The following is a 22858-nucleotide window of genomic DNA, read 5'->3' on the forward strand; positions in this document are numbered from 1 at the left end:
CTTTCTTAGTTTTATATATTTCCATTAACCATATATCTGTAAAAGCTGTTGTTGTCGTCCTACGCTATACGACTGTTTAGTTTCTGCCAATGTGAGTTAGCGAAGTTAGCGTTTCCTATGGCTCCTGAACAGAGCACCGTGGACACAGCCAGCAGCTGCTGTGAACGCGCTGGTGAGCTGAGAAGGAGGGGGTGAGCTGAGCTGAGCTGAGCTGGAGGCTTGATCAGCCATGTTAGTTTCGTCTGCTGTTCACAAACGATGAGAGGAGAGTCATGGCCTTGTCAATGAGCGGGGACGATGAGGAATATGAGTCAGAGTCTGAACAGGTACGAACCTCTACACTTCATTATATGACCTCCATTTGTCTGTGAGTATTTTGACAACGGTTGGTTTGAGAGGGAAAAGCCGTTTGTGAACGTTTTTCTCCGGTAGCTTCAGGTCAACGTTACACCCGCTCTGCTGTTTTTGTGGTGGTCAGGTTGAAAGGAGGGAGGTGTTCTTTAAACACTCTTCTTCAGTCTTCAGGTCACAAAGACACACGCCTAGCGAAATGTAGTTTTTTCGTGCGTAAACTAGATTTTTTGGGGGGGAGTTTGTCCCTTTAACACACCGAGTACTCTTCTCCTTCAGGTTAGCCTCAACTGACCCACTTTGTACTGACCACCTCTTAATACTCAGCAGCTTCATCCAGTCGTGATTAAAATCATTTTTGTTGTGACCTGAAACCTCCATATTCCCCACCAGGTAGGTGTAAGACCCCCTCCTCTCCATTTTTTTTTTTTTTTTTTAGCGGGTGAAGCTGTGATTTCCTCGTGTTCGCCAGCCAACCTGCCATACTGAAAATGATCTTCTTGATCAATTTCCTCATACTTCCGAACTTGTCCCACCACTGCGCCTTTAAGAAGGCTTTAGACAAAATGTTGTTGAGGCTGGGACTATGGAGGGGGGGATGGGGAGAGGGAACAATGAAGTGGCTCTACTTCTGTGGCTCGGTGGTCCAGAGGTTCCCAAACTGGGGTGAAGAGCTCCCCTCAAAACACTGCTGATGGGGTTGATAATTGCAGTGTTTCGTTTACCCGTTTTGTGCAATTAAAAAATGTAGTGTTAGTAAATCTAGTTCGATAATAGCTGCAACATAATGTGGCTCCCTAGAAAAAAGTTTTCATCTATGGACAGATGTGCGTGTTTACTGGGGTCAGCAGTATGAATGCTGTCTAACGCGCCTTATGGGATGCATTGCACAAGCACCCATTAGAAACTTGGCCCTCACAATTCAGGAGAAATGTGAGCAGTGCTGATGTAAGGGCTAGATCTCTGCGCTGGCATAGTGTTTATATCTACAACACCCACTGACGTACCTCATCAAAGATGACATTTTTGAGGACTTCTGTTCAGACACATGGCTGGAGACTGCAGCACAAGCTGTTATGAGAACCATTCAGATGATGAGGCTTGTGACTTCCTCCCACTGAAGTCCATGCTGAAGCTGAGTCAGAGGACTGCGCTCAGCATACATGCCATGTTTTTGTTCACATGCCTCAGCAACCAATCCCAAATTCCTGACATATTATTGCAGCGTTACAGTAAAGAAAAGTCAGCCTATACGGTCATTTCTTTGGGCACCATGCTCTGCAAAGCTGTTTCCATCAGTTTACCACCTGTCTGAGCCCCCCCTTCTGCTTCTGCTATGGTTTATCTCAAAATGCTCATCCGCACGTTTTATTTGCTCCATTTAAATGATATTAACTTCATACCTGCTGTTGCAATGCGAAAGTTGGGTCGGGCAAAGTAGTGAGCTGAACTGAAAAGCTGTGTGACGGTCACAGCCACCCATTTAGCAGCTGCCCACCCTTACCGCTCAGTGTTTTCTTACCCCGTTTTAACAGTAGTCAGATGTGTTACCTAGTGCTTTGAAAAAACATACACTTTAAGGAAACGGTTGTCTATATAATTTCAGACTCCTTAAAAGAGAAGTTGGTATGAGGAAGAATTAAAACAAGAAGGGAGATGTCAGCAGGGTTTGTTGTGTTGCTATTTATGCTTTCCCTGAAGTTTCTGTCACAGTCAACGCATTCAGAACTGGTTTCTCCTCTTTTTTTTTTTTTCTTTTTTTTTTTTAGAGTATCGGTCAGATTGTAGTTGACCCGGAGTGTCCTGTCGTCTTTCAGTTGCGTTGTATGTGTTTTATACCTGTCCATAGAAGCACAAGCATCGGTTTAAGGAGCTACATTCATCTGTAGTATGTGGGATGTGTTTTTATTATTAGTACAGTAACAATGAATGATTACAGGAAAATGTTCACAGCACCAAAGAAAACCATAACCACCTCCTGTGAGCTTATTTTTATCCATCTCGCTCAGCCCCCCCTCTCCTCACACAGTCCCCACCAGTAAGGCAAACGTGTTGCCAAGGTTACCTCTCCTGCTGAAACGAGAACAACTGTGATGGTCTATGATTTGTCTTATTTTCACTGGGCTTTATTGTCCTAACATGGCAACAGGGAAGAGATGGAACAATATGAGATTCACAATTTGATTATTGATAATTCAGTTACCTGTTTATGTGAAAATGAATCACCAGTTTTTGTGACCATTGTTTGATTATTTCTGAAATGCAACATCAGTCATTGGTTCCAGCTCCCCTGTTTAGACGCTCAGCTGGTATTAGCTGATTTACTGTACGTTGCTGGCTTTACTCTTTATTTTGACTATTCAAATAAATGTTGCGCAGCAGTTATTACTTGAGATAAATTTCACCCTACGTTCGGCTTCATCTTGTGGAGTTAATCGTCATTTCAAATAGAAACTTTTATTTCCAACACCTTAAATGTGATTATTTGATGCGTCCCTTTGATAACCCGGGGGTAAAGTGAATCTTTTTTTTTTTTTTAAAGATTTTCTTATACTTCACATTCAAAACAGTTTATTAAAAAAAATAATCAGCTGCTTACCTCACATAGTTGCAGCCCAGATGCTTGATGGCAATGCCGGTTTGGCAATGGTATTATCCGGGACCTATCCCGGCCCAAACCATCGACCTGGGCTGCTTGGCCCATGGGGAAAATAGTTGTAACTAATTTTTGTCACTTATCTTATTCTTGCATTAATATCAATTCAACTGTAGTCTGCATAAATTCACCATTGCAGCGCAGCCGCCTGCTGCATCACAGCAGATTAAATAGGTTATACCATGTAAGGGAATTCTCTCCTCCCAAATGTTTCAGATGGTTTGGCCCATGGCTCGTCTTTTAAATAACAATGGCGCGAAACAGAGCGCGTCAGTGATGGAGGGTAGAAAGAGGCCAGGTGGAACAGAGAGGGCTAAGCTCAAAAAAAGACAGGAGGTGGCAGCCAAATGTGCCAAATTGACAGATATCTTCTCAAGACAAGCTGGTAGGTTACTGAGAGATATGGATAGTAGGCCTGGTTGTGAATTTGATCAAATAGGCTATAACGTGGCGAACGTTTGCAATGTCAACTCAACTGTCATCTGACAGCTTTTGTTGTTAAATATGTAAAATCTCACAATTTATATGATTTAGAAGTGTATTCCTATATTCAAAGAAGAACCGAGCACTTTCTTTACATTCCAGTTCTGATGAACAATTAACGCTTTATCACGCTTTATCTCCTCATCAACTGTAGCCTGCATTCCCACAGGCGCGCACATGTGGTTACTAACGCAATATTAAATAGGGGCGATCACATTTGTTGTTTGATATTTGTTATTAAATGCATCTCAAACATGCAATTAAAAGAAATATAATTATTTAGAAGGGCTGTATGCAAATATTGTACATGGTTTGCGTGCGCAGGGACAGGGGCAGCGCGAGCACGTTGGGGTGTTTAGTTGCCTTTTTTAATTACTGGAGAGTCTGCACGCGCGTTCTATCCGCGGGAATCAGCATCATGTTTCATGTTCAAGCCTTCCCCTCCCATTTATTATGTGAGCTGAGCCCGCTCACGCCCGTGCAGGGAATAGACTGTTCTAGTTTCAAGTTGCAATGAGCACTTATCCGGACACCGCGCGGGCACGACGCTTTGATGTGAAAGGAAGAATCTGTTTTCTTGTTGATTTCTATCCATTTCGGACTGAACACGAATGCAGATGCAGACCCGTGCTTGCTGTGTGTAAACGAACCGAACACTTGCTTTACATTCCAGTTTTCCATTTTTTGACAAACAGTTTCAAATGTGCTGTCACGCTAACACCTCTGCAACTGTAACCTATTTCGTCTCGCCGTCATATCGTGCATTTCCACAGAGGCGCGCACACTGTGGTTATCAACTCACTATTAAATATATATTTTTTTATTGTTATCGATTGTTTTTTGTTTGTTTTATCTTTTTTCATGGACTCAAATTCCTCCTCCATATCAGAGTGGCCTGAATTTGAATTAAATTCCCGGACTGAGAAAATGGCCCACCCCAGCCCTGCTTGATAGAGATGTTTAAAGACAGAAACAATGTCTGACAGATTCTAATTTTCTGACATTGGCATCATTTGGATCTATCAGCCGGTGTATATGTCTCTAGCAGACAGTGTTGGGGAGTCAAGCTTGTAGTTTGTAGCTAGTTTGTGAAATATATTTCTTGACAGATGATAAACCATGACCTCATCGCTTTCCCTTACTTGGGCTGTGTTTCTGAAGTCTTTCTAATTACATTGCAGAAAATATGCTTTCCTCAATTAACCGCTTTAACAATCTGTCTTCCAGCAGCGGGCAGCCAACCGGCCAAAGCCCAAGATGGGGACATCGTCAGCTGTTAAGCTGCCGTCCAACCGTAGTTCGTCTGGAGCCAGACGCAGGAGGACACGCTGTCGAAAGTGTGAAGCGTGCCTCCGGACCGAATGTGGAGAGTGTCACTTCTGTAAGGACATGAAGAAGTTTGGTGGACCAGGGCGCATGAAGCAGTCCTGCATTATGCGGCAGTGCATTGCGGTGAGTCGGAACTACAGGATTGCAGAAGTTCAGATAATATTCACAAGGCAGCATAACGCAAGATAATTTCTTTTTAGAGACATCTGCCACTTTTGTTGGTAAAGATACTTTTTTTTTTTTTTTTTTTAACGCTTTGCAAACCTATCTGGAAATAACCTGATGGCTGTGCTCCTTCTGCTGAGGGAGCAAAGGGCTAATTTTATCAGCAACTTTTAATTCTTCTTTTCTTGTTTTGTTCTTTGCCCATGCAGCCTGTCTTGCCCCACACAGCAGTGTGTGTGGTGTGTAAAGAGGCAGGCAAGGAGGACACGCTGGAGGATGAGGAGGACAAGTTCAACTTCATGCTAATGGAGTGCTCCATCTGCAATGAGATCGTCCATCCAAACTGTCTCAAGGTACGGGAGCCAGACTCGGAGCAGTCGAGCAACTCCACATCCGTCAAGTCAGTCACATGATTTTTGGGTAGAGTAGAGTGTCAGGAATTCCAGATTCCCATGAATCATATCATTAAGGGAGTGACTCAGGCAGTTGCACTGGAGTCGGTGAAGTTAATTTGAGGAGGAAATGGTGTTTATTAAACACACCGATGCAGTTCCTGATTTTGTGTGACTCAACTGTGACGACATGATTTTACTAAAGCAGTCTGGGATTAGACTTCAGCGGTCCTTAAGACAATTCACCAAATGCAGAATAAAAAACAATGAAGCAGAACACACCCACACTTCAAACCGGTTTTTAAAGCCTGCTCTAAATGTTTTGCATGCAGCAGCTAAGGATTGCAATGTTATCAATGTCAGTTAACATAAACAACATATGATTGCAAAAATAGCTTTACAGTGGCAGTTTTTCTCTTATGTACAGTTGCACATTGTAAGTGAAGGGAAGTGAGTTGTTCCGAGCATCTGGAGGAACTTCCTGTCCCTGTCTGGTGTGTCTTTGTGTAATCCATGAAACTCTATCATGCTGAGATCAAAGCTCTGTGAGGGCCGCGCTGTCTGTTGCAGGACTCACTTTGTCTGTGAAGATGGTTCTTTATTGCTCTTGCTCTTTGGTTGTTTTCCGCGTTTAGTGTAAGAAACTTTATACAGCAATTTAGGTTTTAAGTTAAGTAGAGATATTTAACTGTATGTACTTCCCTGTTTTGTTATCTCTGAAGCAAGAGTTAACTCGGGCTGAAGTTAAACTGTGCTGACTGGCCTAACAAGTGCGCGTCACAACAGTCACTTTCATTTCTCTTGTTTTGTTTGTGTTAAACACACGGTGTGTAGGGCTTTGTTGAAGCTTGTCCTTTTTTTAGGGGGGGTGGGTTGAAATCCTGCTTATGTTCCTGTTTGTCTGACAGGTGAGTGATGCCTCTGGAGTGGTGAACGATGAACTGCCCAACTGCTGGGAATGTCCCAAATGCAACCACGCAGGAAAGAGTGGAAAAGTGAGTACAAATATATGTGAGTGAAAGGATTTACATTAATGCACAGCTTGTGGTTGTTGGTAAATTTCAGAAAATGGCTATGACGACAAGGGAATTAGCACTAGGGTTTTGGTAATGGAGTTGTTTTCCTCTTTCATTGTTGTTTTCAGCATTACAGGTTTTCATGTGATGATCAGCTTGTTACTTCCTGTTACTGCTCTTTTTTGAGAAAGTCATTCACACTTGACTGTGTTAGCCACAGAGGCAGGAAACTGCTGACTTCTAATATGTTTTGGTTGAGGGATGATCTTATTAAACCTTAGGGTACACTTAAAGGTACATGGCTGTTGTTTTGTCTCGTTACTTAAGGCTAAAGGTATAAAGTTGTCTTGCAATTGTTATCCCCTTTGGTACTGAAGCAAAAAAGGGGTCCCGGGTTTAAGTACGCCTCCAACCTCCCTGGCTCATTGCTGAGGGAACAGAAGCCTGTGAAGGAGGAGGGGGAGGTTTCCTCTTCAACCAAAAGGAGACCAGACAGAGAGGAGACGCCAAGGTACAGACCTGAGGAGGCTCTCCACCGACAGCCACCACTGCTTTCCCCCATCAACTTGCCACGGCCCAGGCCTGAGGACAAACTGAGGAAGAAGAGGAAGCTGTTTGATGATGAGGAGGAAGAGGATCTCGGTGTGAGGAAGAAGGTTCGTGTAGAACTGACGGTGACTTATGTTTCCTAAATATTGTAGAATGAAGTGTTTGGAGCTGATTCTAACTGAACTAAACCAAAGTGATGTAAGTAATTCTTACAACATTTCTATCCTCCAGGAAAAGGCTGATGAGCCTTATTTTTCCAAACTTCTGCACCAAATAAAAACGGAAGAGGATGATGAGGATGTGTATGAGGAAGACGACGAAGAAGGAAGGGAGCCCCACATCCGAAGCATTGTAGATCGGAAAGGTCGGTTTGGAGACACTGAAGAGGAAGGAGATTACAAGGACTCCAAGAATGACACTTTGAATCCCTCCATTAAAACGCCGATTGCAGACAGTGATCAGTCTTACTGCAGCTCTCCACAGGCCGGACCCAGCAGTGAGGGCGGAAGTGAGACGCAGGAAAGGGGGCCTCGTCCAAAAGCTCGCCGTAAGCGGCGCCTACCAAACAGAGAGCTGAGCCGAGAACTGAGCAAAGCACTGAACCAGGAAATCCAGAAGACGGAGGACTGCCTGGCCAACGAGAACCGACAGCCCCTCAAGGTGGAGCCGGAGACCGAAAACGAGGAACCCAAGAGCCTTTTCCGCAACGGTAATGAGCTCGGCGATCAGAGGTCGCACCTCAAGACCAAAGAGATGAACGGGACCCCCTGGGAGCTGCGCCACTTCTACCCGAGTCAGATCACTCCACTGGGCTTCAACCGGAGCACCCCGACCACCCGGCCAGTGCCTCCACGCTCCCCTCCCAAGTGTGTCCAAATGGAGCGGCATGTCATTCGGCCCCCTCCAATAAGCCCGCCTCCTGACAGACTGCCTCTGAAAGACGGTAAAGCACATGTCGTACAGCGCGAGGTCTGGATGAAGATATTTGGCTACCTCACGCACCAGGAGCTGTGTGTCTGCATGAGAGTTTGCAAGACGTGGAACAGATGGTAAATGCACAGCATACACTTTCAATGGCACGGTCACATTTTTATGAAAAAACCCTCGATGTGTTAGCAGGCATTTTGTCTTTGTTAAGAGCTCTGCTTTAACATGACTAACGTGTCACACAACTCTTTCTCTCCGGCAAGGTGTTGTGATAAGAGACTTTGGATCAAGATCGATCTGAATCGCTGCACCTCCATCACCCCTCTCATGCTTAGCGGGATTATCCGCAGACAGCCCGTCTCCTTGGACCTCAGCTGGACCAATATTTCCAAAAAACAACTAAGCTGGCTTATTAATAGATTGCCAGGTATTTAACTATGAGTAACTCTTGATCTAATGATGAGGAACATTTCTTTTCTCCGTTTGACTTGTGCTGCATCGGTATTTCAGAATGCTGCTCTAACTTTCAGGTTTGCGAGTGTTAAAGCTGTCGGGCTGTTCCTGGGCTGCCGTATCTGCACTCTGCACCTCCAGCTGCCCTCTGCTGCGCACCATGGATGTGCAGTGGGTGGAGGGACTCAAAGATCCACAGATGAGGGACCTCCTCTCACCACCCACAGACAACAGACCAGGTACAACACCAATGAACGCCTCACTTTGGGTTTGGGGGAGCTGGCCTGGGAGAACCTGGCTGACTGAAATGCAGAAGTAGAGAGTGCACAAGTTACAGCGAAGGCTGAAGGAAGAATGTGGCAGAAAAGAGGTGTTCACTGTGAGGGGACCTTGAGCACAGGAAGATGATCTGCTAATTGATTTTCTTAAAGGCCTGCCTTTCTAGCTGTAACAGGGAAACCAGTGGAGATGGAGGAGCTTCATTTGACCCATTTTTACCATCATCCTATCGCTAAGTGAACAGCAAAAATGCTGAATTACAGAAGTATTAAATCTTGAAGAGAAAACCAATAGTTTTACACTCCATGTCAGCTTATTGTGAGCGCACAGTAAAACACTTTGATGCATAGAATTATTCCTCTTTCTCTGCATTATGTTGTTGTTTAGGTTTTGAGTTTTTCAGCACCCACTGTCTCCCTCATAGATGGTCTTTGTGTGCAGTCTTCTTCTTCAAAACTTTAAAGACTCCTGTAAATCTTGCTGTAGTCTCACATTACTTGTTCCCCTTTCTGCTGGGGTTTGGCGGTTGAAAGCGGAGTCATAAGCGGATAACCGTGACAAAATTAAAGCAGTGGATTTGACAAAAATCTGACTGTCCACAGGGGTTTGTTATGATTTGGAAGGTGAGGACCACCAGGGGCTCCCTTCACTTCTGAAAACCCATCTTGCTCCTGACGGCTCCTGTTTCCACTATGTTGGATAGAAGTAAATGTGAGTGAGGGAAACAGCAGAATTAAATGTAGCTTATTTCAAAATGACTTTAAACCATGAATAAATTAAGGATTTTAAGATGGGTTTAGATTTATTCTTCATTTAAAACCGATTTTAAGAACAAATGCAGCAGAATTGAAAGTTAAACCATGATTTAAGCAGGTATAAGTTTTTATTTTTGTTGGTGCTCCCAACAAACCTTAGTTATTACTAATACATTGATGGTGGACAAGTCATATTTGTGCACGTCTCTGTCTCCAGTTTATCCTCCAAATCCTTTCTCATATTTCACAGTTTAGAAAAAGGCATTTTTAGACTTAGACATAAACAAATCAGTCTTGTGCTTTATGTGACCAACTAACAGGTCAGCTGGATAACCGCTGCAAATTGCGTAATGTGGAGGACCTGCGGCTGGCGGGGCTCGACATCACGGACACGTCCTTACGTCTCATCAGTCGACAGATGCCTTTGCTGTCCAGGCTGGACCTGAGCTACTGCAACCATATCAACGACCAGTCTGTCAACCTCCTGACGGCAGCCGGGACCACGACCAGAGACTCCCTCACAGACATCAACCTCTCAGGTGAGACCAGGTGCCTGAGGAGGGAAACGGTGTCGGATACAGCGCTTTGTGTGACACCGCTGCAAAGTGCTACAGCAGGGAGCCTGAACAGGGGTGTTGACTTGCCATATTGGTGGAATTTTTAGTTTTTGTAGTTGGTATTTGTGATATTTTCTAGAACAAGAAAGTTTATGAAAACAATAAAATTGTTTAAAAGTTTTTTTTTTTTTTTGTACTTTTTTTTTTTTTTTTTTTTTTTTAAACTCATTTATAATTGATAACATTAAAAATGTCTCACAAAATTCAGCATTTTGGCTTGACCACGCAGGAAAAGCTAACTGGCCATAACAGATGACCCTACTGGGGCCTTTGTCTTATCATTTTTTTTTTTTTTCCATATTTTGTATTGCTGTGAAAGATCAGCAAAAAGAGTGGCTTTGCTGTTTCACTTACTTACTATGTGGAGGCCACTGGATACTCAGAGAGGTTACTACCAGCTGGACCCTCCTATAGGACCATCCTGTTTAGTTAATGCATGACTAAAGTGTTGCTGTTGTAACCATAGGTTAACCGAAGGACTGCAGCAAATTATGCTGCAGTTGCTCGGTTATTTAAATGCTGTGGGCTGTACTTTATTGATCAAAGCAATACCACAGTGACACTAATGGTGAATGTGACAGATAGAAGCTCTATATCTGATCTTCGACTGTGGGAAGTCAAACATTTCTTTCAAAGTCGGAGGTCCTTCTCTGCTTTGTGTAATGAAAGAAGTTGTAGCTGTGAAAGCTGCCATTTCAGGAAGACTCCAAATGCAGAAGTTTGCATTGAGCAACTTACTCTGAAGTACAGAGAAGGAAGTCTTGACTTTTGTTTTGTTCCTTATTTTTCCCTGTGGTCAAAGTTGTGGTGTAAGGACATCGAATGCCGCAACAGAAGCAGTTGTTGTGTTAAAGAGCTGCCATCAAGCTTTCTAAACACACCTTTTAAATTGGCAAAATGATTAAACAAATGATTAAATCACCTTTTATGGTTCCAAGACATTCCAGAAAATTCTCACTGTTTCTTGGCTCAGATTAGGGGTCTTTGTTATTTTGTTTTTTTAAATTGCATTTTGAATATAGGCGTTGCTGAATATAACTTTACCAATGTATTATTCGATGCAACTTCTCTAAAATGGAAGGCAGTTAAAAGTGAAAGTTGGAGCTTCTTGTCATACCTAGAGGAGCTTTAAATGGACCGTGTGATCCCGCAGGTTTTTTGCCTTGGAGCTGTGGTCAAATGCACATCTGATTTGATGTTCTGCGTCTCCTTACAGTTTGCAACCGTGTCACAGACCATTCCCTAAACTTTTTTAAGCGCTGTGGAAACATCTGTCAAATCGACCTTCGATTCTGCAAGCAGGTGACCAAGAAGGCCTGTGAAAGGTTCATCGCAGAGATGTCTGTGAGCGTGCCGTTCAAACTGAAAGAGGACAAACTGCTGCAGAAGACAAGCTAGTTCCCAGCAGGACAAAACACTTGACAGACTGTCTTTGCACTTAATGGAACAACAGGACTTCTGTGATTAAGTATCTGAATCCCTCTGGTGATAAACTGAGGTGAGAGACGCAGAGTTCTGCAGGGAGGTGTCGGGCTCCACTGTGAGGTGATAAACATTCACTGGACAGATAACGGGGACACAGCATGCACGTATTTCTGTTGAGACTGTACTTTTATAGAGACGTGGTTGTAATTAACTGTTGACTTATTTTTATTCTTAGGAAAAAAAAAAAAATTAAAAAAATAGTATTTTTGTACAAGTATCATTTCATAAGTTTAGTTTCTCAGGAGCTAAATATCAGAGACTGCACAGCGTGAGGAACAAGAAAAAAAAAGTTTCCTTCGCTGTCGCGTAACTGTGTGCCAAAATCTGCGTTTGACATGGTCACTTCAGTATAAAACAAACAAAAGAAAAAGCGGCATGTGATGTAAGTTAAATATCAGAAATAATTTGATTTCTTAGAATGTATTTCAGCAATGATAAAATAGTTAACAGATTTCATATTCCTGCTACACCCTAATGTTTTTTTACGTTGATAGTTTTAAACTGTGGAGTGTTTTTGTTGTTTGATGGCAGTTTCATCAATATTTTAACATTAATTTATTGATTTCTTTTTTTTTTCTTTTTCTATTCCACTTTGTATTTATTCATTTATTCAGTAACTTTACATTGGTGTCTTACTTAGATGGGTCAAATAATGAGCGTGAATAATTTATCAGGGTGCTTCGAGCCTTTCTGCAGCACCCAGTTGGTGGGGTTCAACATCCTGAAGTGAGTCACAGGAAGTTTGCAGTCACAAACCCCAACATCAACTTTCTCTTAATACAGTCAACCTCACATCTACTCCTCTGTAATGGCAACTGATTATGACCCTTAGAGATATTTGCATATGTTTTCCATACATTGGGTGTTGTATTTGGGTGTTGTGATGTAATCTATCGCCTCAGGTGAATGTCATAATGTTTATATTTGTAAATTAAAAGATGAAGTGCTAAAATGCATTAAAAGAATTTCATTTGTACAGTCATGGACTCTTTGGGGAAAGTCTTTTTTTTTTTAAATCACTGCATGTTATTGGTGGTGTCTCATAATTTTCCCTTCTATGGCTTTAAAGCAGTTTAATTGTTCAGATAAACAGTCACTGTTGCATTAGTATCTTATTTCAAAAGCAAACACTTTATGAAAACACAAGTAGAGTAAAAGTTCAGTTACAATCTTTAATTACCAAAATAAAAAGTTCCACATTCCCAAATACAAACACCAAACCTTGCACACAATTATACCCTTGCTAACAGAAAAGTGCAATCTGCTCCGCTACACTTTGACTGTAGAGGACATCTGTAACTGATAGCAGCAATGTTAACTTTGAAGTGTGGCGGGGGCATACACAGCTGGATTTAGGGGGAGGTTCTAGACAAGGGAGATATGTAACCAGTGTCAAAGTTTCATGTCATGCTCTGGTCCTAGGGGCACAGTGAGCTCAAGCAAACTAATGCAGGTTAAACACAGTTCAAACCACTTGAGGAAAAAAAAAATGCAACCTCGTAAAAATAAACAAACCCTATCTCAGAAACAGTTTAGAAATCTGGTATCACACAATTCCAATCAAATGGGAAAAAATATATAGATATATATACATCTGATATGGATAAATATATGCAAATTTACATTAGCAACTCATTACCTCTATATACTTTCTATACCACAGCTGTCAGTAAACTCGTAGTTACATTTTTAATAATTCAATACGCGACTCCTTTGTGATCAACTAAAAAGCCTTAAGACATTTCATTCCACTTCCAACAGTAAACCAAAAAACTAAACGCATTTAGTTTATAAATCCATGGGTCGGCTGGAGAACGGGAGGATGGCTGTATGAGTTAGCACCAGTTTTTTGTCTCCGCACTTAAGTGCTGAGACGGGACAGAGGTGATTGCGGAGGTTAGCTATTGCTATGACAGACATTGTATGATCATCTGAACGTGTAATGCATTCAAATAAGCACTTATTGTATCACAAAACAATAATGCATTGACTTTGTAATAAAGCAACACTTTCTTTAAACATAATGGCAGAGCACCTGCTCATTCGTGGGCTACGTAATACTGTTTGACTAAAACCAAGCTAGAGGGTTTCTAATTACCTTTTCTAAGCTTAAAGCGACTCAGGCAAGCATTGAAGAACTAACACATATCACCTCAGCCATTATTCCCAGTCATTGTGAGCAGTGGAGTATAGACAAAGTGCTTTCTGGTCTGAAAGGTCTAACATGCTGAAACTTCAACACTGTCCCCAACATGGTTGAAGGGAAAATAAAGGTGAGGCATAAAGGCTTGACCCCATGATTTGGCACCTAGTTTACTCACCTATTCTCCTCTGTGTTGAGGTTCAGTAGGAGTCTGCCCTCATCGTAACTTGGTTATGTAGTCACTTGCAGCAGTTGTACGAGTGTAAGAGTGGCGCTCTTAAGTTTACCCAGCTAAAGAGAGTACCAGCTACGGTTGATAGGCAGATCTGAGGGTGGTGTGTTTAACAAGACATACACGTGGGCCACACGTTCTTTGAACCGCGTTAGGAAAAACAAAACTGACTTAAGAACAAAGCTAGATAAGAGACATGTCGACTTGGAGAATGACTCAGGACAGCACGGTCCCACTCTGCCCACTGATGAAACCAAATCTTTGACAAGATTTAAAAAAAAAAATAAAAAAAAAATCTCAGATTTTAGGAAATACAAACATCCACAAAAGTCTTTTGGGGATTCAAAGTTCATGAGCTGCATTGTTGAGTTAAGGTACAGTCTCTGTCTGAAGCAAGTGCAGAGGTGCCGCGTTAGGATTTAAAAACGTGCACGGCCCTCACAACATACTGCCTGCAGATCGGGCACTCGTTCATCCTCTTGCCGCACTTGGTGCAGGTGACCATGTGACCGCACTCCAGGAGAACGCAGTCGATCGCGGCGTCCATGCAGATCCTGCAGAGGTTGTCGTCGTGAATCGTCAACGGGCAGTTTTCTCCATCTGCACGATAAAGACAAGGATGAAGATGAGGTGAGGAGGGATGCGGACGATCTCTGAAGAAGCTTTATAGTTGGTGAGGGTAAGAAAAACAACAAAAAACACGACGCATGGAAGTACTCAGCTTAATAGCACACCTCATCAGACGCAGTGCACTTTAACAGGGTAAGGTCATGCTCACAATAGCCTGCAAAATGTCACTGCCTGTTGTGGCTCTGCACCAAAATGTTACTGGTGAGGTAGCCTGATCTCAAAGTGGATCAAGGTTCCTGGAGCGAGACATCAAAGTAAAACGTCTAAAATCGTGTTCTTAGGTAGAATAAATCAGCGTTCGTTTTCATCCACAGTAAGAACAGCTTGAAACAGTCACAGTGAGCGCTATTCAACAGGACCACATACGGGGTTTCCACATAGTAATGAATGTATAGCAAATGAAGACGGGTTCACAATGAATACAGATGTGGTGAAGATGTGATTCTGTTCACACAAATGGAGAGGCGAGTCACAAATAGAACATGTGACCTTACCTCCGAACGCACCATTGCAGAGAGGAGGGGGGAAGGCCATCACTTTTATTATGGCAGGAGTAAAGCAAACATGAGACATCTTATCATTTTCCTAACTAAGGAACTCAATTCAAATCACCCTTATTGTGTTCAAGGTATCACGCTGCCATTGTTTTTATCATTAGCTATACGAATCGGTATTGTCAGAAGAAGTTAAAAGTTTCTACAGCTAACAACAGGATGTGGTATCCAATATTGGGATCTGGGTCAGTGCAAAGAGAGATGAGTGACACCTTACCTGTGGTTACAGTACTGCTCACATTTTCCACTGCAAGAAAAATAAACTCAATTCACCATTGCTCTTTGCTATGACAAGCTTACTACTGTGTGTTCAGTAAATAGTCTCTATAATAATTAATAGGGGCATATTTTGTAAGTGGTAACCAGCACACAGTCTTTACTCAGAGTGGCAAAGTTGATACCCACATGACTTCCTGTTCTCCTCCGTCTCTCTGTACAGTCTGCAGACGCGCTCCACCAGCTCCCATTTCTCACAGCACCCTGAATAGTTGACAAAGTTCCGGGCCAGGATCTCCTTGAGCTGCCTGACGGACAGGCCCTCGATGTCCCTCAGACTGGAGATGTCAGAGAGGGATGCTCTGGCACGACGGCTTGTCTGAGGACTCACCTAGAATACGACAGAGGACACGGTTAAATTTTACATTCTGCATATCTAAATCAATTCTCCCCTTTTCAACATGATTTAATTTTTAAAAACTGAGCAAAACACAGCTTCTGTCTCACATGTTTGAAGTGTATTAAAAAGCATTAACTTTACATTTTCCAACAATATTTGCTCTGCTTGCACTCCGAGTTGTCGCATAAGCTCATATAAAATGCTGTCAATCAGTATCTCCGTTTATAACTCCAATGAAATGCGTCACCAGTCCAAATGAAAGATTTTTAACAAGAGTGTCAAGAAGGCAACGGGGTTCACCTCAGGGGTGTGTTCACTGGGGTCCAAGTTGAGGAGAGACACTGATGTGGTATCACCCATATCCTGCAACAGAACAGGGGGAAACAACATGTGCACTGAACCACTGAGGATAAGGATTAGACACTCCTCAGCCAGCCTATTGATACCTCAGGTACAACAATGCCTTGTACCTTCCATTCATAGAATAGCTTAATGGTCCATAAGCAGTTCAAGAACACGTATTTATAGTGGATCCTGGCGGCTTGACGCTAAGCTCCCTTTTCAGTGCCAGTTGTAGCCTCGTTTGTGCCCATTTACTTTTTGTCTGTCTGCTTTCTATCCTGATCCGTTTCTTTTCAGCTGGTTTACAAATTGTAGTGAAAACAGGATTAAAGGATAAACAACATCTCTCTCTTGAACACTTCTTATCTTTGCCTGTGGTGGCACGCCGAGTGGTTCTCATAGACTTGTATGTAGAACAAACAAGGCTGGCCATGTAATGACTCAGAACAAGACCACAGTCTGGCAGTTCTAGCTCTGTCCCTCAGCAGATAACCGCACTGATCTTGCAGACATGTCAGGTTTCTGGCATGCTTTAAAGTTGTCACTAACCTGGTTGGTATCAGAGCTATCACTCCTGCTGAGGGGTTCCTCGTGTGAGGCAGCGAGAGCAGACAGTTCTGAGGCAGACTGTGTGGTGGAAGGAGTTGGTGTGTATAGCAACTCCGAGTGGAGGCTGGCCGTGTCTGGGTCCACCTCCTCCTCGATGCCTCGGTGACAGAGCACCAGGTCGACCAGGTCTTCCTTTTCCCTGCAGGTATCAGTGGGGATGTTGCGCAGCAGCAAGTACTGCCGCAGGTCCTTCACTCGCAGACGCATGAGCCGCGGCCGCTGAAAAGCTGTGGCCTTCAGCAAATGACAAGTGGTACAAATGCGCAGATTCTCCTGAAGCACGGAGCACAGAGAGCAGAAGCTCTTCTTGCAGTCGGAGCAAATATACTATGGAAGAAAGAGAATGACAAACTAAGGCGATGGAAATGAGGCACTGAGTGGTTTGTGCACATCTTCAGCACATGCTACTGTTAATGGTCTCTCATGGCAGACAAATGCCGCTCATTATTATTCAGATTATATGTAAATTTTGTATAATATGTAAAGAATAAAACAAGAAACGCATAATAAATCAGATCACTGGAAAGCATAATCAACACCAGTAGATCTTTCCTGCATTTATTTTTTATTTTTTCAATTACTCTAATCTGCTCTTCTTTTTCTGGCACTTTCTTTTAAGAGACAAACATCAAACAGTAATAAATGCAAGACGTGGGATTTGAGCATGGGCATGTTGAGTGAGAGAAGCAGAAGGTACAGACAGAATGAGATGCGCTGAACCATACATGAACATGAGCGTTACATATTACAGCACCAGTATGCTGGTCCATCTGTCTGCTGACCTTCGCTTGTTTTTTTCTCCTCACAGATAAATGTAGCCGTCTAAAAAAACAGCGATAAGTTACACTCCATTTTACAAATTGGACATTCTATTTATGCTTATACAGACTTCATCAATATTTCATATAAATGACAAATTTGAGGTATGTTCAGTGTCAGTGGATAATTAAGAACACTAACGCTACAACTTGTGTGCAACCGGACACAGAGTAAAAGTTATTGTGAGTGACACAAAACACAAAAGGATCATGACATGCTACATTACCGACCTCAGCTTGGACTGATAAGAGGTAGCTAGAGAGTGCAGCCGTGTCATGGTGAGTCAACCAGAGTCGAGCTTAAATCACAAAGTCACAGTGCTCACCTGATTTTGCCTTGGTTCAATGCATTTTACACATGGTATCACAATAAGAATAATAAAATAAAATAAATGTTTTCAGGTTTCTTCCCCTTTTACTTTACTCTGCATGCAGAGCTGCACTCTCCTGCAAAAATCAATCAGATCACACTAAAGCGACCGATTCTTTCCAAATAGCCCCATTCGTGGTATTATTTCATATCACAATATATAGCCTATTGCAGGAAAAATAAATATTCCCATGCCAGAATTTTTATTTTGTCAATTTTCACACACCCTTATTATCAGCTGAAAGTAAAGACTTTAACAACAAACTCTGCTTCAACGTATGTGCCTTCTCCCTCTTTAAATCATCGGATGAGTTAAGATGTGCTTGCATCACTGGGACACCTACCTTCCTCCTGAAGACCGAGAAGGCCTGGCCACAGGCCTTGCATACGAGACTGGGACTCCCTGAGGTGGTGGGCGGGTATGTGGAGTATCCTGCACTGGGGGCAAATCTGAAGGGTCCAGCACCGGCGCCAAAACCTGGCTGGTGGCCTCTGACGGCCCCAGTACCCATAACTTCATTCAGCAGACCACAGCATGAAGCCCACATGGACGAGGCCCCTGCCTGACACATACAAGGTGCTCTCAGTTGTTCTGTTTACACATCAACGTCAACGATGCTGTAATACATACTGACAACAATTAAAGAAAAGAAAAAAAAAGGGGGGGGGTTGCACGAGCACCATCTTTTTCCAATTGGTTACTACAGAGACAACCAAACCCTATGGAGCCCACATTGGGTAGCAAATTTAAATTAAATGACTAAGAATCCCAAGAAGTGCTAGTTTAACACAGCAGAGTACACAATGTGACAGCTTGCATCTGTCAAAACCCCACCGGAGGCGATAAGGCTACTTAACCGTCGAAGGAAATGCAAGAACAGATAAACAACAGAACCAACCAATTAAGTCCCTAAATAATATGCTTAACATCACTTATATTCGGTTGCAGTCGTCATATCTCCTGGCTGTCTGACCTTTATCAGTGTTAGCTTGTACAGGCTGTGCTGACTATAAAACCGTCATCTCTCCCCGGTACTTACGGCTTACGGTTTATTAGTAGCTAGATGAGCTAGTTACTGCAAGCGACAGTCTAAACAGTCCTGAAATTGGTTTATAAGAGATCAAATTACGGAAAATGCACCTTCATTGCAGCTCCAGTGTGGCTAATGGGAAGGAGAAGGATGGCGGAGTAGTCATTATAAGGTGTAAAGTAGCTTCTTTAGCTGAACTGTCTGGCCTGGATGCGTCTCGATGTGCTGAGCGGTCGCGTCTACTACTTACTGCTGCTGCTTCTACTGCATCTACTTCGTTTAGCCAAAATCAGGCGGAGCATCACCGCCTCCTAATGGTAGATTTGCAAACTCTCCAAACATGTGTGGAACTATTTAGACACTGGAATTTCCTTTGTTATATTGAATATAACAAATGAACACTGAACACTGCATAGCCATCTTTTCCAAGGAATGACATGCAATGGGGACGTTTAACACAGTCTCAAATCAAATGCTCTGAATAAATAACTTTACAGGCAATGACTGCCCCATGCCTAAATCTGTGAAAGTTGCCACAGATTATATTTTCTCTTTTGGGATGAGCCGGGCCTTTAACTGCAGCTGCCTTCAGCTGTTTGTTTGAGTCTGTCTACCTTTAGATTTGCATTCAGAAAGTGAGGTGTAGCGCTAATGGGTTAGCATTGACTTGGCCACTGCACACTGTCCATCTGTATTGTGAGGTGTTGTTCGATCAGCTTTGTTGCATTCAAATTAAACTTGTCAGACAGAATTCATCTTCGTCTTGTGTCACATCATTAATTAACACTAGTGACCAGTGCCAGGGGAAGCCATGCATTTCAAGTTTGATTTAGCCTTTCGGCTTATGCAACTTATGAACATATTTGTACTCTTTAGTTTAGTTTTCTATATGATTCTCTTGAATAATACTATGCCTAGCTCCCGAGGAGTGTCCTTCACTTTAGTGGATGTTGTGATGGGCTTTCTTTTAATCATATATGTGCAAAAGTAGTCTCCACAGAAATACAGTACAGAGTATGATACTGTAGAGTTGAGTTATTGCAAGTTCTGCTGCTTTTCATCAGCAGTCCAGCAGTTTGTTGAGTCAGCAACAAGCCCTGCACACAGCAGCAAACAGAGCTTCTTCTCAAGGACTTCCATGTTTAGTTTATTGTGTATGTTCACTCTGCTTTCTTACAGTGTTCTGCAGTAACCACATCCCTTTTGTTCAAACTCATTTTTCAAAGCCATATATTGCCATTATTTCAGATTGACGTCTTGTTCCTGCAAATGTTTCCGATTTCATAACTTACCGACTGACCATGTTAAAACTAAACCACTCTTAATCCAACAAAAAATAAACAGATATTTCATATTTTGGAATCTATTTAGAAAAATAATGCATAAACTGACAAGAGCTCAACAAAATAACCAAATAATGTATCGTGTTTTTTTGGTAGATGTTTATTTGAACCCATAACATCGAGGCTACATCCTTCTGGTTTTAGGGTCACAGACTGCAACATGTGCAGTTTGAATCTAGTTGGAGATGTGGCTTACCATTTGTGTTTTCCAGCCTTCCAAACATGAGGCGTCGTTGACCAACAAAGTAGAATAATTAAAACTTCCCCAGTTCCACCCATTTTCTATATCTGTTTCATCCTGCTCTGGGGCTTAACCCCACTGTCACAGCAGGGGGAGAGGTACATCCTTTTTTCTTCTTTAAAGAAAGACTATAAATCAATACTCAATTACACTTGTGATTGTTGTCCTCTTAACAGTATTGTTTCTTATTCTTCCCTGCTGGTTTCTGATTCATCAATAAACAATTACAGCTTTCTCCCATTTTGCATTCTAATCTTTTTACATCCTTTTCAGTCCAGTTCTTTTTTTTATAAAATCAGATTATTTCACTATACTTAGATTAGCATTGAAGTTAGTCTTTTTGTTATTCCAGTTTTTTTTTTTTGTTTTTTTTTTAAATAATTACTGTGGTCGTGTGATGGACTGGTGACTTGTCCAGGGTGACTCACCCAGTGGCAGCTGAGTTAGGCTCCAGTCCCCCGAGACCCTGAACTGTAATAAGCGGGTATAGAAAATGGATGGATGGATGGAAATAATTACTGTGTTCCTTACTCCTCAGTATGAAATAGAGCCACTGGAATTTCTGACAATTTGGTCCTATATCCACAGCGGGAGGTTGTATTACATTCATGATGGCGGGATGTGATGAGCAGCCGAAGCACAGAGGGCCACATAATCTGATAGCTGTCAAAATATGTGACAGATTAATGACTTTGTGGGGTCACCAATCACAAAAGTCAAACTGGATCTGTCAGAATAAAGGGAATAACAGTAAAGAAGCATTCTCCAGCTGTACATCTGAGATATCGTAAAACATATAGCAATTATCGTCAAGAACAAAAAAAAAAAAAATCAAAGAAGCAACTTAAAGTCTTAATTGAGGGGGTCGGGTTGCTGTGGGAAGCAATTGCTTGCATGGATTGATTCGATTAGAGGGAAGCTTAATTGCAAATCAATGTAAAGTTGATCCACGTGACCCCCCTCATCCCATGATGAACAATTTCTATACTGAGAAGGATTGCTTCTGCCAAGATCACAATTTTTCCATCTACAAAGTTTTTCTTTCCATTTGTTAAGGTGTCACTAAATGGTTAAATGTTATGCTTTGTAAAGCAATTCAAATATGTTGTGTAAAAAATGAGCAATACAAATAACTAGCCTTGCCTAATGAGGATGAAAATGCCATGCGTCATACAGTCTGACCATCTTTTCTCGTTCCAACACAGTAGTGGCATAGCTCACTAAGATCATCTGATAATCACTGACAACAAAACTATTTAGTAGCAACTACATGAATGTGTAAATACATCAGATGGCTTTAAAGCAAAGAATTTAATCAAAATACCGGTGTAATTTAACAACCCTTTGGTAAAAAGTCACAGCTGTAGTCTAATTTATGAATGATTGTGTGGCTCCTCTGCCAGTAGACTGCCCGCATACTAATATCATACATGTTGATTTCTCAATTAGCAGTGTTATAATTGGCTTTGTTCTTGGACATTATGTATTCGTATTCTATATTTTACTGAATAATCTATGTTCCAGGTTTGTACTTTTCCACTCTGCTCATACAAACGCAATGTATGTCCAAGGCCTTAAGATGACATAGCGGGATAAAATAACTTTATCACATCCAAAGAACATGACGAAGACTCATGTCACTAAAAACTGGCTAATTATCCTGTATGTAAGTTCAACCTCTTTGAGATAAAGGTGAACATAAATATGAAATGTTTTTCGGATATCGGGCTGACGGATTTCCTGCGGGAGCTCTGTCACTCCAGTCAGTCCAGCGCTGCCATACTTTACATGTGACCACAAATAAATACTTTGTTCAACTTAAGATTTCTCCAGCTTGTTCCTGGGCTTCCAATGAAAGAATCGGGCTAACGGCAGCGAACATCAGCGAACATCAGTGACACTGAAATCCCAAAGCAGCTGATGAACATTTAGAAAACTTTCCTCTTATTAAACTTACTTTTAAGACAAATATTCAACATGAAATTTCCTTCTGGAGTATAGAAAATGAATGGATGGATGGGAATGAAAGAAATGAAGGGATAAAGAATGCAGGGGAAAATTAAAGAGAAAAAAGCACAGCTTGCTTGAGAGGTAACTCCGACAAGTAACATGACCAACAGCACTGCTTTTCCAGCCTCTATAAAACTCCCTGCCAAAAAACAAGAGAAATGGAGTATTCTGCAGAAAAGACGAACCCTCAGAACAAATGTTAAGACACAGACCTGTCGCAATATGCCAGCTGGAGGAGACAGCAGTGAAAGTCACTACAATATCCAGCATAGTTGTAACTGGTAATGGAGTTACCATAATCAACATGAAACGCCCACATTCAGAGAATGAAAAAACAGCCAGTGATCAAACCAGTAGTTTCATAAGGGACTTGACCAACACACCTGAGAGTGCTGCCACTGTCACCTTTCTTAAAACTCCTGACAGTCACAAGAGATATAAAGTTATGTCCTGCGAAGAAGA

At 42.1% G+C, this 22858-nt stretch overlaps 2 protein-coding genes across 8 annotated transcripts; one reads left to right on the forward strand and one right to left on the reverse strand.

Annotated features, from left to right (window-relative positions):
- The first annotated feature begins 177 nt into the window (after positions 1 to 177).
- Positions 178 to 12439, forward strand: kdm2ba (lysine (K)-specific demethylase 2Ba). Of its 3 annotated transcripts, none has more exons than XM_075468552.1 (10): positions 178 to 326; positions 4718 to 4942; positions 5194 to 5337; positions 6285 to 6371; positions 6761 to 7048; positions 7173 to 7990; positions 8132 to 8295; positions 8399 to 8560; positions 9676 to 9894; positions 11189 to 12439. In XM_075468552.1, the coding sequence occupies exons 1-10, from the start codon at positions 273 to 275 to the stop codon at positions 11368 to 11370; spliced, it is 2343 nt and encodes a 780-aa protein (XP_075324667.1). In that variant the 5' UTR covers positions 178 to 272; the 3' UTR covers positions 11371 to 12439. The 3 variants fall into 3 exon arrangements, with proteins under 3 accessions (XP_075324667.1, XP_075324669.1, XP_075324668.1); XM_075468554.1 differs by having other exon boundaries at positions 6770 to 7048; XM_075468553.1 differs by having other exon boundaries at positions 4721 to 4942.
- Positions 12440 to 12604: 165 nt separating this feature from the next.
- Positions 12605 to 19039, reverse strand: rnf34a (ring finger protein 34a). 5 transcript variants are annotated; one of them, XM_075468557.1, is made up of 8 exons: positions 18913 to 19039; positions 18116 to 18330; positions 16524 to 16910; positions 15933 to 15995; positions 15422 to 15623; positions 15234 to 15263; positions 14957 to 14998; positions 12605 to 14432 (listed from the first exon to the last, which is right to left on the reverse strand). In XM_075468557.1, the coding sequence occupies exons 2-8, from the start codon at positions 18317 to 18319 to the stop codon at positions 14245 to 14247; spliced, it is 1116 nt and encodes a 371-aa protein (XP_075324672.1). In that variant the 5' UTR covers positions 18320 to 18330; positions 18913 to 19039; the 3' UTR covers positions 12605 to 14244. The 5 variants fall into 5 exon arrangements, with proteins under 5 accessions (XP_075324672.1, XP_075324671.1, XP_075324670.1 ...); XM_075468556.1 differs by having other exon boundaries at positions 18116 to 18334; XM_075468555.1 differs by lacking the exon at positions 18913 to 19039 and having other exon boundaries at positions 18116 to 18343.
- Between the last annotated feature and the right edge of the window lie 3819 nt (positions 19040 to 22858).

Source organism: Odontesthes bonariensis, chromosome 6 (assembly GCF_027942865.1).
Source record: "Odontesthes bonariensis isolate fOdoBon6 chromosome 6, fOdoBon6.hap1, whole genome shotgun sequence".
NCBI classification, from domain to species: domain Eukaryota; kingdom Metazoa; phylum Chordata; class Actinopteri; order Atheriniformes; family Atherinopsidae; genus Odontesthes; species Odontesthes bonariensis.

Coding starts and splice junctions, on each gene's coding strand:
- kdm2ba (XM_075468552.1), top strand. CDS start 273: ATGGCCTTGTCAATGAGCGGGGACGATGAGGAATATGAGTCAGAGTCT. Junction 5,338..6,284: donor TCCATCCAAACTGTCTCAAG/GTACGGGAGCCA, acceptor TTTGTCTGACAG/GTGAGTGATGCCTCTGGAGT. Junction 9,895..11,188: donor CACAGACATCAACCTCTCAG/GTGAGACCAGGT, acceptor GTCTCCTTACAG/TTTGCAACCGTGTCACAGAC.
- rnf34a (XM_075468555.1), bottom strand. CDS start 18,343: ATGTGTCAGGCAGGGGCCTCGTCCATGTGGGCTTCATGCTGTGGTCTG. Junction 15,996..16,523: donor ATAGCTCTGATACCAACCAG/GTTAGTGACAAC, acceptor GTTCTGTTGCAG/GATATGGGTGATACCACATC. Junction 14,999..15,233: donor GAGCAGTACTGTAACCACAG/GTAAGGTGTCAC, acceptor CCATAATAAAAG/TGATGGCCTTCCCCCCTCCT.